At 49.6% G+C, this 15,945-nt stretch overlaps 1 protein-coding gene across 2 annotated transcripts in view; it reads right to left on the bottom strand.

Moving 5' to 3' along the window:
• Window positions 1-15,945, bottom strand: part of FGF14 (fibroblast growth factor 14) — a 460,968-nt gene that overhangs the window by 175,400 nt on the left and 269,623 nt on the right. The window contains exon 1 of one of the 2 annotated variants that reach the window (XM_038759852.1): window positions 1,579-1,771. The exons of the other annotated variant lie outside the window; for it this stretch is intronic. Coding sequence (XP_038615780.1) covers window positions 1,579-1,771 — 193 coding nt within the window. Of the gene's footprint in view, window positions 1-1,578; window positions 1,772-15,945 lie in introns of those variants that run through there. 2 annotated transcript variants of the gene reach the window in all.

Below are 15,945 nucleotides of genomic sequence, written 5' to 3' on the forward strand. Positions count from 1 at the left end.
AGGAGCTGGGCATCCCCGGCCGGGGGAGGAGGCGGAGGGGCTGGGCATCACCGGCTGGGGGAGGGGGAGGAGGAGCAGGGCATCACCGGCTGGAGGAGGGGGAGGAGGAGCTGGGCACCACCGGCTGAGGGAGGGGGAGGAAGAGCTGGGCACCACAGGCTGGGGGAGGGGGAGGAAGAGCTGGGCACCACCGGCTGGGGGAGCGGGAGGAAGAGCTGGGCACCACCGGCTGGGACAGGGGAAGAGGGGCCGGGCACCACAGGTTGGGGGAGGAGGAGCTGGGCACTCTCGGGCCGGGGCAGGAAGGAGCTTGGCACCCCTGGCCGGGGCAAGGGGAGGAGGAGCTGGGCATCCCCGGCCGGGGGAGGAGGCGGAGGGGCTGGGCATCACCGGCTGGGGGAGGGGGAGGAGGAGCAGGGGGAGGGGGAGGGGGAGGAGGAGCAGGGCACCATCGGCTGGAGGAGGGGGAAGAGGAGCAGGGGGAGGGGGAGGGGGAGCAGGGCACTGCCGGCTGGGGGAGGGGGAGGAAGAGCTGGGCACCACCGGCTGGGGGAGCGGGAGGAAGAGCTGGGCACCACCGGCTGGGGGGGGAGGAGGAGGAAGAGCTGGGCACCACCGGCTGGGACAGGGGAAGAGGGGCCGGGCCCCACAGGTTGGGGGAGGAGGAGGAACTGGGCACTCCCGGGCCGGGGCAGGAAGAAGCTGGGCACCCCCGGCCGGGCCAGGGGGAGGAGGGGCTGGGCACCGCCGGCTGGAGGAGAGGGGACAGGGGCTGGGTATCACCGGCTGAGGGAGAGAGGGGCAGAAGGAGCTGGACACCGCCGGCCGGGGCAGGGGGAGGAGGGGCCGGGCATCACCGGCTGGGGGAAGGAGAGGAGAAGCTGGGCATCCCCGGCCGGGGCAAGGGGAGGAGAAGCTGGGCATCCCCGGCCGGGGCAAGGGGAGGGGGAGCTGGGCACCACCCGGCCGGGGGAGGGGAAGAGGGGCCGGGCTCCACTGTCTGGGGCAAGGGGGCCAGGGGGAGGGGGAGGGGGAGGAGGGGCCGGCCATCCCCGGCTGGGGCGGGAGGGGGGAGCGGGGGGGAAGGGTCCGGGCGGCCCCGCCGGCAGAGTAAGGACGAGGAGGGTCCGGAGGCAGCGGCCGTCAGCCCCCGGCCCCGGGCGGGCGGACGGGCGGACAGAGGGACGGACGGACAGGCGGGAGGACAGAAGGATGGATAGACGGACAGACGGACAGACAGACAGGGGGACGGGCAGAAGGAAGGAGGGACGAATAGAGGGAAGGACGGACGGGCAGACGGACGGGCAGAGGGAGGGAGGGACGGACAGAGGGGCAGGCGGACGGACAAAGGGATGAGCAGAGGGACAGAGGAACGGACGGACCCACAGAGGGAAAGACGGACGGGCAGACGGACAGAGGGAAGGACGGACGGACGGGCAGACGGACGGACAGTGGGACGGGCAGACGGACAGAGGGAAGGACGGACGGGCAGAGGGAAGGACGGCCGGGCGGGCAGACGGCCGGCCGGCCGGCCGGGCAGACAGACAGACAGACAGACAGAGGGCCGGGCGGACGGACCTTGTCGGCGCAACCTGCGCTTCCTGAGCCCGAAGGTGCGCACCCGGGAGCAGATGTCGAGCAGGCTGCCGTTGCAGAGGCCGCGGCCCTGGCTGGGGCTGCTCCGCCGCCGCCCGCCCGACGGCCGCTCCCACTGCTGCTCCCGGGCCTGCCGCTTCTGCCGGATCAGCCCGCTGGCGATCGCCGCCGCCATCCTCCCGGGGGGCGCCGCCCTCCTCGGGGGTACGGGCAGGGCAGGGGCACCGGCACCGCCCTCCTTCCCTCCCTCCCTCCCTCCCTCCTCGGGGGGGTGGGGGGCGGGGGCACCGCCCTCAGCGCCGGCCGGGACCCAGCTCCCCGTCCGGAGGAATCAGCGGCATCCGGAGGGCAGCCTCCTCCTCCTCCTCCTCCTCCCCGCCAGAGCCCGGCAGCCCAGGACCCCCAGGACCCTCGCCCCCTTCTTCATCCTCGCCCCTCCTGGGAATGGGCGGGCAGAGGACGGACCGTCAGCGGGGACCAGGGCCCGGGGAGACACAGGGAAGGGGAGAGGAGGCTGGGGGAGCCCCCCGGCTCCCTGCTCCGGAGGGAGGAGGCTGATCCGGGCAGCCCCCCTGGGGGAGGGACTCCCCCCTCCCCCACCAATAAAAAACCTGGCCGGCTGAGACCCGGCAGGGACGCTCCCCTGCAGACGGCCAGGACCGGGCTGGGCTGGGCTGGGCTGGGCTGGGCTGGCAGCCCGCGGCCCGGGACACGTTTGGGGGAGGAGGAGCAGGAGGAGGAGCAGCGGGAGGAGCAGAAGGGCAGGAGGAGGAGCAGGAGGGGGAGCGGGAGCAGGAGGAGCAGGAGGGGAGGCAGGAGGAGGGGCAGGAGGTGGGGCAGGGGGAGCAGGAGGTGGGGCAGGGGGGGCAGCAGGAGGAGCAGCAGGAGGAGGAGGAGTGGGAGAGCAGGAGGAGGAGCAGGAGGGAGAGCAGGAGGAGCAGGAGGGGGAGTGGGAGGAGCAAGAAGGGGAGAAGGAGGAGCAGCAAGAGCAGAAGGGGGAGCAGGAGGAGCAGGAGGGAGAGCAGGAGGAGCAGCAGGAGGGAGAGCAGGAGGAGCAGCAGGAGGGAGAGCAGGAGGGAGAGCAGGAGGGGGAGTAGGAAGAGCAGGAGGGGGAGCAGGAGCAGCAGCAGGAGGGAGAGCAGGAGGAGGAGCAGGAGGGAGAGCAGGAGGAGCAGCAGGAGGGAGAGCAGGAGGGGGAGTAGGAAGAGCAGCAAGAGCAGGAGGGGGAGCAGGAAGAGCAGCAAGAGCAGGAGGGGGAGCAGGAGGAGCAGGAGGAGCAGGAGGGAGAGCAGCAGGAGCAGGAGAGGGAGCAGGAGGGGGAGCAGGAGGAGCAGCAGGAGCAGGAGGGAGAGCAGCAGGAGCAGGAGAGGGAGCAGGAGGGGGAGCAGGAGGAGCAGCAGGAGCAGGAGAGGGAGCAGGAGGGGGAGCAGGAGGAGCAGCAGGAGCAGGAGAGGGAGCAGGAGGAGCAGGAGGGGAAGCAGGAGGAGCAGCGGGAGCAGGAGGGGGAGCAGGAAGAGCAGCAAGAGCAGGAGGGAGAGCAGGAGGAGCAGCAGGAGGAGCAGTGGCACTGCCCTGGCTCGAGCTGGTGGCAGCAGGGGGTGAGGCTGACAGCTGGATGGACCGGAGCGGAGCTGCCCTGCCCTGCCCTGCCCTGCCCTGCCCTGCCCTGCCCTGCCCAAGGCGGCCTGGGGGTTTGCCTGCACGCACCCCCCAACCCCCCACTTCTCCAGCTCCCCGGGGGGAAGGGGGGTGGTGTCTCCAGGGAACCCCCCGGGGCTGCCTAGGAAAGGTCGCCCCTCCCTGGAAGCGGGGCTCCAGCCGACTCTGTCGCGACAGCTTCCTGGTCCAGACAGGTCAGGTCTGGGGGAAAGGCAGGCGGAGTGACTGGACGGGGTCGGGCGGGAGGGAAATTCTGACCGTCTGCCTGAATCCCCAGCCTTCCCTGGGTTCCCTCCGGAGTGGCGGCTCGCAGTCTCGTCTCCCGGCTTAATAATAATAATAATCATGATGATGACATTTATTCAGCGCTTGCTATGTGCAAAGCACTGTCCTAAGCGCTGGGGGGGTTACAAGGTGATCAGGTTGTCCCACGGGGGGCTCACAGTCTTAACCCCCATTTTACAAATGAGGTAAACAGACACAGAGAAGTTAAGTGACTTGCCCAAAGTCAAACAGCTGACAGTTGCCGGAGCTGGGATCTGAACCCATGACCACTAATTCCAAAGCCCGGGCTCTTTCCACGGAGCCACGCTGCTAATCACACTAAAGTTTAAAACACCCACCCACGCACACACAAACATCACTATGGACTTCTTATCCATCAGTGTGCGTGGCGGGGAAGGGGGAATCCTTTTGGAACTCTACACTTGGGGCGTCAAATTCACCTCTTCCCGATTGAGTCCCATCATCATCATCATCATCAATCGTATTTATTGAGCGCTTACTGTGTGCAGAGCACTGTACCAAGCGCTTGGGAAGCACAAGTTGGCAACAGTCCTGATGGCCGCCCCTTCGCCATCCGCAATCATCATCATCATCAATCGCATTTATTGAGCGCTTACTATGTGCAGAGCACTGCACTAAGCGCTTGGGAAGTACAAATTGGCAACACATAGATACAGTCCCTACCCAACAGTGGGCTCACAGTCTAAAAGGGGGAGATAGAGAACAAAACCAAACATACCAACAAAATAAAATAAATAGGATAGATATGTATCTATATCCCGCGCTCCCCGACTCAAAACCAACACACACCGTCTAGTATAATGCCGATTCTTCTCTACCGCGCTCTCTTCTCGACTATTTTCCCCCCGTTTCATTTTCACTGTTGACCTTGGGGAGCCGAAAGGTTACTGGTGTCCCCGGGATGATGGCAGAGAGACGGAATCGGGACCTAGGTAATGATTCCTAAAGACAACCACCATGGAGAGGCCTGGGCAGTAAGTGGGTTGCTTTTTCTATTACCTATCTCGAGCTGAAAATATCCGGTCCAACTGGGCGGCAGAGTCAGATGTCCCAGAGAGGGATAATTTTCCAGCTTGAGCATTCCAGTCCCATCCAGTTCCCTTCTTCCTTCCTTCCTTCCTTCATTAAATTGCACTTCCTGAGCGCTTATTCTGTGCAGAGCACTGTACTACCCACAAGACACACTTTAGGGGAAAAGTGGGTACTTTTTGTCCATTGTTACCTTTAAGTGATTGGTGAACATCGTCCTTACCGACTCTTGTATCACACCAACTCTACCGAATCGTACTCTCCCAAGAGCTGTACCCTGCTCTGCACACAGAAAACGCTCAGCAAATACCATCGATTGATTGTGTAGGACAATGTAACTTGCAACCAGAGAGAAACCATACTGCAAACCAGAGAGAAACCAGAGGAATCTGGGCAGACACGAGCACTTCTAATACTCCAGCCACGATGAGCGGCTAAATTGTGCTTAAAACCAGCTTTCTAAACAGAGGAAATGACTAGTGTTTCCGGATCCGAAACTAGACTTGACCCTGGCCCTTTCACACTGAAAGGATTCAACGGTAACATGTTAGAGTCCCTTGACAATGAAATGAAAATAAACCGATTTACCCAAAAGACTTGCAGTGAAGCATATATTCAGAGTGCAATACTTCCATTTCATGTCCACCAATATGATTCAATTCACTTTTAAAGTATTTCCTCATCTGATTCGGCATTTCCTTTTTTTTTTTGGCGGGGGGCGGGGGGCGGGAGAGGGTCACTCGATGTCATCAAGCATCTGGATCACGGGATTTTCTTTTCAAGTTTCAAAACCCACCGTTCTTTCCCAACTCCAGAAACGAGTAGAGGAGTTCCCCCCCTCTTCTCTCAATAAATGACATTGATGGTTGGAGTCTCTGTCTTCCAGCACTATTCTTTCTTTACTCTTTCCCCAAATCCTGGCCGAGGACAAAAATCAATGGAGCGCTGCCCCCGAGGTTTCGTTTCAGAACCGGGGACAGAGACAGTCACTCATGAAAGCCCCGCGCTTAATAATAATAATGGTATTTATTAAGCGCTTACTATGTGCAAAGCACTGTTCTAAGCGCTGGGGAGATACAAGGTGATCAGGTTGTCCCACGTGGGGCTCACAGTCTTAATCCCCATATTACAGACGAGGGAACTGAGGCACAGCGAAGTTAAGTGACTTGCCCAAAGTCACACAGCTGACAATTGGCGGAGCCGGGATTTGAACCCAAGCCCAGTCTCTTTCCACTGAGCCACATTGCTTCTATGGTGACTGTCCACCCAGAACGAGATTGGCTTCTAGCATTTTGATTCATTCATTCATTCATTCATTCATATTTTTTGAGTGCTTACTGTGTGCAGAGCGCTGTACTAGGCGCTTGGGAAGTACATATTGTCAACATATAGAGACGGTCCCTACCCAACAACGGGCTCACAGTCTAGAAAGGCCAAACCACCAACTCTTTCATTAAACACGCTGGTTTTTTCTTTCTTTCTTCTTCTTCTTTTTCCTCGAAGGAACGAAAACTTATTTCCCTAACTCCCACTAATCTTACTAAGAGTAGAGAAGCTCAGTTTGATGCAGTTTCCTGACAACCCCGAGTCACATATCCTTCTAGACTGTCCTTCTATCTCCCCCTTCTATACTGTAAGTCCACTGTTGGGTAGGGACCGTCTCTATATGTTGCCAAGTTGTACTTCCCAAGCGCTTACTACAGTGCTCTGCACACAGTAAGCGCTCAATACGATTGATTGATTGATATCCCTTTCTTTTGCTGGAAATGACTGGTAAGACTCACTGTGCAAAGTTTCTAACCACTGGTTCCTGTTCGGTCTGTGGACTTTGGCTTTGAACTCGGTTTTCTATGAAGTAGGAAGAGCCAATTCTATTGTATTTGACAATCCTAATTTTAGTAGAGTCGGGTAAGACCTGGAGCAGGCATGAGGGAGGACAAGCCTCTTGGCAGTTCTTCTAAAATAAAGGCTGGGCTGCTCCATTCCTCCCTCTGAAATGCCTAGCAGTTGTTTACAGTTTAAATACTACAAAGAAAACTCAAGAGAGCCATCTGCTGTCTTAACATATGATAAAAAAAAATGTGCTGTGCTACCTTAAAGATACGGTTTGAAGCAATTAAAAAAATTTCCATCTGCTGCTAAAATATCATCTAAATTATGCTCCTCAACCAATAGGACTACTCCACATTTTACAGATCCTCCCCTTCCTCACCACCCATAGAATCACTCACCTAGTTCAAGCACCGGTTGTACAACTCCTGGAGGCTCTGCACTTGAGAAATATAAAACAGAAAAGTGATGCATTCCCTATACAAAAGGAGCATACACTGTAATAGTGACCATTAGGCTAACCAAAGGAAATAATTGAATACTCAACCGAATTAAGACATTAGCAAAAACACAGAGGATGGGTATAAATGGGTTTAAGTGATGGAGATGGCTGGTGGGTTTGGATGACTGGCAGTGTGATAGACTTTTGAGAGAGTGAGGCATGCTGAGTGATGGCTCAGAATGATGCTCTGGGCTGCAGGGTGAAATGTGGACTGAAATGGGGAGTGGCTGGAGACAGAGAGACAAGATCGGGACTCCACTGCAATATCATCCCTTTGAAACCCTGCTCGACATTCACCTCTGCATTCCTCCCAAAGCTCCAATGGTTGTCTTAACTTCTACATCAATCATCATCACCATAATAATAATGATGGCATTTGTTAAGTGCTTACTATATGCCAAGCACTGCTCTAAGCAGAAGGGTAGATACAAGGTAATCAGGTTGTCCCATGTGGGGCTCACAGTCTTAATCCCCATTTTACAGATGAGGTAACTGAGGCACAGAGAAGTTAAATGACTTGCCCAAAGTCACACAGTTGACAAGTGGCGGAGCCAGGATTAGAACCCACGACCTCTGACTCCCAAGCCCGGGCGCTTTCCACTGAGTCACACGGCTTCTCCATTAGGCATTTCTACTAAGGGTTTGGGACAATTCTTTAGAATTGGTAGGCAAGATCTCTGCCTTCAAGGAGCTCACAGTCTAGTGGGGAAAACAAATATTAAAATCACTTACAGAATGGGGAAGGAAGCAAAAGTGGAAATTCAACTGATTTAGTGGATATTCCCAGGGACATCATCTAGAAAGAGAACTTGAAAGATGTATGGATTACTGCAGCTATGCAGCGTGAGCCCATTGTTGGGTAGGGATTGTCTCTATCTGTTGCCGAATTGTACATTTCAAGTGCTCAGTACAGCGCTATGCACACAGTAAGTGCTCAATAAATATGATCGAATGAAAGAGATAGTTGATGGACCACTATATGATACACTCCAGAATCACATTGACCATTCAACCAGTGAGCCAAAAAGCATCAACAGGCCACCGATCACACACCTGATCCCCTGCAATCAGCTCCCAGACAATAGCACGGCATTGTTCCCTTGGTTTTAAGACTTCCCAACAGCTCTCTCCACTTGTTGGTTCTCCTCACCCCCTACTTTAACCCTGGAATTATTTTTTTGCTCCTGTCAAGCCCAACTCCTGACTCTAACCCACTCATCTTTTCTACCTCTGAGTCCTTTCCCACATTGCTCATGGGGCCTGGAACTTCCTTCCCTCAAATATCCACCAAACTTCAATCTTCCCAACCTTCAGAGTCTTCCTAAGATCCTATCTCCTCCATCAAGTCTTTCCCAACTAATGTTCAGTATTCCAATTCTCATCCACCCTTCAGCCTCTTCTTCTAACGTTTTTCTTTATGTCCAGCCTCAGTACTTCCATATAAATATTCATATTTTATATTTCTATGGCTATCTAACTCATCGGAGTTTAAGCTCTTTATGGACAAAGAATGTTTTTTTTCGCTTCTGCTGCATCACCCAGCATCAGTAGGTGTTCAATGAATAGTGTGATTTTTACTATTACTGTTTCTGCCTATAACATTTTCACGATGCAAATAAAATTGATATCATCTACTCTGATCTTTTGCATTAATCCACTTTGAAAATTAAGAGCTCTATGTAAGGATGTGCACACATATGAATGTTTACAAATGTTCATTCTTACCAAGGAAACAATTCCCAAGTGCAAAATTCATAAATCAGGCTGAGGGAAAATCTTGCATATTTGTCCTACATAAAGGTGAATCTAGAAAAGTTTTTCACGTGGTCTGTGTATATAAAAAGTCATTATCCAGTGGATTTTGGTCACCAAGTTAAAAATCAATCATAAAAGTACAGGATAATGACTAGTCTTATTTTGCCTAATTTTATCACCAGAGCTCACAAATGTACTTAAACAATTTGGCTTATGAAGGGGCTTGTATAAAAAATTCCTAGTTCAGTCACTTAGATTTATAAATGTTTGGAGATGAAAATATGAACACTGAGTCCAAATTCAAATACAGTTCAACATTTTCATCACATTTACATCAAATTTATATATCTGGTTTTGAACTGACTAAAGATATTTTTCCTCCAATTTTCGACCCATTCCTCTACACAAAATAATTTCAGGATAGTCAGTTTTAATATTTCACACTTCATAACACACTATTTCTCTGGGAGAACTATCCACTATTAAAATGTGAAAAACAATGCTCAAGCAATTATGTTTTGTGGGTCTAATATATAAACTTGATTTTCTTTTCAAGTGAATTGCTGTCATAGGCACACAGGGTCTAATCCCCATTCAAAGCACACTTAAACAATTAGACTTCACAAATCTAGAAGTATTCAAGTAAAATCACATTTTCTCAGAATTTAGCTAGTCAAAAAAATTTCCCTTCTCTGGACGGCCGTGGGCGTAACATCTTGGCTCCAGGCCCAGAGTCGAAAAAACTGCACCCATAGTGGTTTCCGAGTCCCTCCTTTTTGTTAGGGTTGGTCTGAGAGAGCATTGTAGTCAGGCTTATTCAAGTGCCCACAGCCTCTCAATCCCCCAGCCCAGGTGTACTCACTCCCAACAGGCTCCAGGAACTCCAGGCTCCAGAAAAATTTCATCCAACGGGACCACTTTGGCCTGACCCAACCTAGATTTGGAAGATTTTACCAGTGTTTGATTCAAATGCAGAATGAGGCTGGCTATGAAGAAAGTATTAAATACCTGACAGACATTAGCCTTTTGAATTAATCTTTTGGCTGTTAAAGGTAATAGGTAGGGGCAAGAGGCTTCTGAAATAATTAGGGGACCCAGAATTACTCCTTTCTGTTTCAGACTACTCCTCGCCCATCTCTGACCTTCTGGTGAGTCAGTTAAATGTCCTCTGTGAGTAGAACAGTACGCTGAGTTCTGTGGTTTTAAATCAGCAAACAGACGATCGACGTGCCCAACCACTTATGTTCCGTGCAGTTGTGGCTCCTATATCTACTGGCCTAAATGAAGCCACTTGAATGAATCACTCAGACCGGTCTCTAAGGGAGCATGACACAATTAAAGGGAGAAATAGCGCAGGGCTCCTGAATGGCAGTTTTTCCTAGCAGAAGCAGGTGACTCCTGCTGGCTGTCAGAGAGAAATGGACCGTCTGCACAGATCTATTCACTCAGAGAGCGAAGTTTCCTGATGATTAGAAACCTGATGATTGGATGCGGATATAATCAGAGCCCAAGAGGCAAAAATAGAATACTGTGGCTTCTGATGTCACTACCTGCCTGTGACCAGCAGTCATTTCCACCTAGGCTGCTAGTTCCAATCTCTTCCAAGCAGTCAGAGGGGAGGGAGAGAAGCTGATTTTGACAATAGCAGAGCAGAGGGAAGCAAGAAGAGGGAATGAGGAGCCCTGGGAAAAGCAGAACTCCCACGACTGAACCATATCCCAAACCATCCCTATCTTTCCTGCCTGACACAATTCCTGAGCTGAACTGGGTGTCTGACCCTAACTACGGCTATACTTTAAGCTCCTCGAGATCAGGGTTCATGTCTACCAACTGTATTGTGCTCTCCCAAGTACTTAATACATTGATTTGGACATTGTAAACACACAATACATAACACTGATTGAGTGACTGATCCCAGGTTGATCATTTTCTCATTCCTCCCTGAAAGGATTCTTCATTTGCTGCTTGGACATTCGGTAATAGAGAACTCTGCTTTAAGACACAATACCTGTACTTGCCATTGCATTACAGGCCATGGAGACAATTACAACCAGAGGAAGTTTCCTGTGACAAAATAATCCTTGATATGTGGGAGTTTATTTTCTGAGGGCACTACACCTCATGAGTTTCTTCTTGGGGATCTTTTCCCAGATGACGGTGCCAACATAAACTCCTGGGTGTCCTCAGCACTCCAGAACAAAACCCCAAGACTGCAACCTCCCGTCCTCCTGGAACTCCCTTCCTCTTCACATTGGGAGACCACCACTCACCCCATTTTCAACGCCCTTCTAAAATCACAACATTCCTCTAGGAGGCCTTCTCTAATTAATCTCTCTCTTCTCCAGCCTATTTCCCTGCCACTGCCCCTTCAAAACTTCCATCTCCCCTATGCATTTGAGTGTTCATCCATTTAATCAGGTAGCTACTCCTTCCCTCCTCCCTCTGTCCCCAATAGCATTTATCTCTTTTAATAACTGTGGCACTTAAGCACTCACTATATGCTAAACACTGGGGTAGATACAAGATAATCAGGTCAAACATGGTTATTTTTTTAATGGCATTTGATAAGTACTTTACTATGATCAGGCACTGTAGTAAGCAGTGGAATTGATACAAAATAATCAAGTTGGACACAGTCCATGTCCCATATTGGCTCACGGTCTCAATTCACGTTTGACAGATGAGGTAACTGAGACACAGAGAAGTTAGGTGATTTGCTCAACGTCACATAGCAGACAGGTTCCTGTCCCACAGGAGCGCACTATCTAAGAAGGAAAGAAAACAGGCACTGAATCTCCATTTTATCCATGAGGTAACAGACACAGGGAAGTTTAGTTATTTGTCCTAGGTCCCACAGCAGCAAGTGGTGGAGCCAAGATCATAACCCGGGTCCTCGGACCCTGTGGCTTGTGTTATTCGCACTAAGCCACACTGCTTCCCAGTACCTGTCCCCACTGACAGACTGTAAACTCCTTCAGGGCTGGGATCATGCCTACTAGCTCTATTGTGTTCTCTCAAGTGCTTAGTACAGTGCTCTCTGCACAAAGTGCTCAGTATATACCCTTGCCTGAGTTACAGAGAGCCTTTTGCTTAAGGGACCTTGCCTTTAAGAAACACTAATTTACATGTATGTGTTAACAGTGGTTCATTGGAAAGGGATTCTTACAATTCAAAATGCACAAAGCTGTCCTACCTACTACCTCGAGAATTCTTCATCTTCCTGGCTTTATCCTTAATTTTGTATTTCTGTGCTCCCATTGAATGTGATTTGCTCCCTTCCTATTCATTTCTCTTTCCTATGCACCTGTCTTCATCCACTTAGATTGTCAGCTCCATGTGAGACAGAATCTGGGTCTGATTTGTTTGTTTTGTATTCTCTTAGGGCACTTAACCATAGTGCTTTGCACTATGCACACAGTAGGCGTTTAACAAATAAACAACTAACCCCAGAATTCATTATTAAGGTATCTGCAGAATTAACAAGGGTTTTATGTAAATAGAATGTCCAAACCACATAAAACCCTCATTTTGAATATATTGGAATGGAGTTGAATATGTGGCCGGGAAAATTAGAAGTTCATTCCTGTAAGATTCTGGATGCAAATGGGCTTCTTGAGGTAAACACTTAATAAAAAGTTATTTGCCCAATGTATGAAATGCAGACAAATAATTCCACACAAAGTATTTAGAACTGCTGATCAGGGATTTATCCCTAAAACATTTACTGTTAAATTACCTTCTGACACTCATTAGGATTTTAATTTTATGATGTGTTACAGGGAATGAAGCAAGAATGGAATTACTAGAGAGAAATAGAGAGTGTATTTCATTCACTCAGTCATAACAGAGGACTCTCTACAAACACGGTATCCCAGAATTGAAAATTTCTCAGTTTTCTGATCCTGAAAAGTGTGAATTAATCTCATCGGCCCTCAGAGCAACTGGACCTGATCCAATTTCATACCTGAGGCACTTCTTTTTGCGCTTGGTTCTGGAGATTTACCACAATGTCCTCTTGCAAGAGCCTTAGCCAAAAAATGATCCCTACTTCACTCCTCATTTCATTCTGCTGCCCAGATCATTTTTATAAAAAATCTCTCAGTCCACGTCTCCCCACTCCTCATGAACCTCCATCCACCTCCACATCACATAAAAAACTTTTAACCATCGACTTTAAAGTGCTCGATCAGCTTGCCACCTCCTATCTTACCTCACTGATTTATTTCTACTACAATCCAGCCCACAAACATGGCTTCTCTAACATCAACCTACTGACGACCCCTTTCCACATCATCCCTTTGGCTTGTATTCACCCCAGCGCTTAGTACAGTGCCTTGCACACTGTATGTGCTTAACAAATACCATGATTATTATTATTATTATTATTACTGGAATTCGCCCACCCCGACACTTTCACATATGCCAAACCAGTCATTCATTCATTCATATTTATTGAGCACTTATTGTGTGCAAAGCATTCATTCATTCACTCATTCAATCGTATTTATTGAGCGCTTACTGTGTGCAGAGCACTGTACTAAGCACTGGGAAGTGCAAGCTGGCAACATATAGAGACAGTCCCTACCCAACAACGGGCTCACAGTCTAGAAATGGGCTCACAGTCCAGAAAGCACTTGGGACAGTACAATATAAGAACGAACAGGCACATTCCTGCCCACAATGAGCTCAAACCATCACTCTCTCCACCTTCAAGCCTTACTAAAATCACATCTACTCCAAGAGGCCTTTCCTGACTAAGCCTTCATTTCTTCTTGTTTCGCAGCTGGATCTGTACCCTTTAAATATTTGATATTCACCCCACTCTATGTTCCACAGCACATGTATATATATCCTTAATGTATTTTTTAAGTCCGTCTTCCCCTGTAGAATGTAAGCTCTTTGTGGATAGGGAATGAGTCTATTGTGGTGTACTGTATTCTCCCAAGCCTTCAGTACAGTGGTCTGCATGCGGTAGTGCTCAATAAATACCACTGTTTGACTGATCAGCCAGGATAGCTGCTGTAGGGCCTGAAGTTTAGAGGCTATTCAAGACGCTGGGGCTTCCTGCTGTTCCAAAGTAGTTCTGGCCATGGAAATCACTATGGTAAAAGTGGTGCTGTGGTCCCAAAGACATGTCAGAAAATGCCTAGATAGCTGCCTGCATCTTAAGGTCAGCACATCCAAAACTGAACTCCTTAGTTTCTGCTCCCAATCCCCTGGTCCACCTAGGATTCCTCTACAGTTGACTAAACCATTATTCTCCCCATTTCTAAAGCCCATAATCTTGGTATGATCCTTGACTCTTTTCACTCTTTCAATTCCCAGATTCAGTCTGTCACTAAACCATGCCTTTGATTCCTCCACAACGTTATCAGAATCCGCTCTTTCCTCTTCACCCAAAATGACCACCAGACTAGTTCAGGTGCATGTTTTATCCTGGCACGGCTACAGTATTGCCGTCCTTGTTGTTTTCCCTTATTCCCTCTCCAACCGTACTTGTCTGGATTATTTTTCTAAAATGCTGTTCTGCTCATATATCTCCATTAATCAAAAACCTCCAATAGTTATAAATTTCTCTCTGTCAAGCAAAAACTCCTGAGCGTCATCATTAAGGCAACCAGTCAGCTCTCTCACTCCAATTTATCTACTCTGTTCTCCCATCAAGCTGACCTACTCTCTTTTCATCCCTCAAAAAAGGGTAAGGAGTTACTGCTTGATGCAGAGATGGATGGGTAGTCACTGGAGATTCCCGAAGAGGAGGGTGACATGGACTGAATTTTCTTTTAGAAAAATGGTCCATGCAGCAGAGTGGCAAGAGTGAGGATGCAGGGAGGTCAGTGAGGAGGAAGATGCAATGGACAAGGTGGAATAGGATAAGTGCTTGAATCAGCATGGTAGTAATTTGATGAGAGCTCACCTCCTCCAGGAGGCTTTCCCAGACTAAGCCCCCTTTCTCCTCTCCTCCTCCCCATCCCCACCCACCAGATCTCCTTCCCCTCCCCATGGCACTTGTATACTTTTGTACAGATTTATTACTCTATTTTACTTGTACATATTTACTATTCTATTTATTTTGTTAATGATGTGCATATAGCTATAATTCTATTTATTCTAACGATTTTGACACCTGTCTACATGTTTTGTTTTGTTGTCTGTCTCCCCCTTCTAGACTGTGAGCCCACAGTTGGGGAGGGACTGTCTCTATATGTTGCCGACTTGTACTTCCCAAGCGCCTAGTACAGTGCTCTGCACACAGTAAGCGCTCAGTAAATACGATTGAATGAATGAATGAGTCAGCAATATTATGAAGGTGACGTTGATGATGATAGTATTTGTTAAGCGTTTACTCTGTGCCAAGCACTGTTCTAAGCACTGGGGGAGATACAAGGTAAACAGGTTGTCCCACGTGGGGCTCACAGTCTTACCCCCCATTTCACAGATGAGGTAACTGAGGCATAGAGAAGTTAAGTGACTTGCCCAAAGTCACACAGCTGACAAGTGGCCGAGCCGGGATTAGAACCCATGACCTCTGACTCCCATGCCTGTGCTCTTTCCACTAAGCCATAATGCTCCTGTGGAACTGACAGGATTTGGTGATAGGTTGATTGAGTTAATGCGAGGATAACACACGGATGCCTGGAGTTTATTACATTTGTCCTAGAAAGTCTGTGATGCTGGCAATTCAGTATGTTAATTTTAACCACTAAACTGTTAATGACTAGGATCAATTATTTCTTTACTATGATTCTTATGGTATCATCAAACTTTCTGGGTATTCTACGTTGGTGATATTCTGTGTGCATATAAATCAATCAATAAATGGTAATAATAATGATGGTATTTGTTAAGTGCTTACTACATGCAAAGCACTTGTCTAAGTGCTGAGGAGGTTATAAAGTGATTAGGTTGTCCCACGGGGGGATCACAGTTTTAATCCCCATTTGTAGATGAGGTAACTGAGGCACAGAGAAGCTAAGTGACTTGCCCAAAGTCACACAGCTGACAGTTGGTAGAGATGGGATTTGAACCCATGACCTCTGACTCCAAAGCCCGTGCTCTTTCCCCTGAACCATGCTGCTTCTCAAATGGTAGTAATGTATGCAAAGCACTGTACTAAGTGCTTGGGGAGAGTACAACTGAGGTGGTTGTCATGTTCCCTGCCCACCATGAGCTTTCAGTCTAGAGAAAAGACTAAATCTATGGAGAGAGAAAAAGAGAGAAAAGAGAGGGAGACACAGAGGGAGAGAGAAAGAGAGAGAACTCTCTCT

Source organism: Tachyglossus aculeatus, chromosome 17, assembly GCF_015852505.1.
Source record: "Tachyglossus aculeatus isolate mTacAcu1 chromosome 17, mTacAcu1.pri, whole genome shotgun sequence".
Taxonomy (NCBI): Eukaryota; Metazoa; Chordata; class Mammalia; order Monotremata; family Tachyglossidae; genus Tachyglossus; species Tachyglossus aculeatus.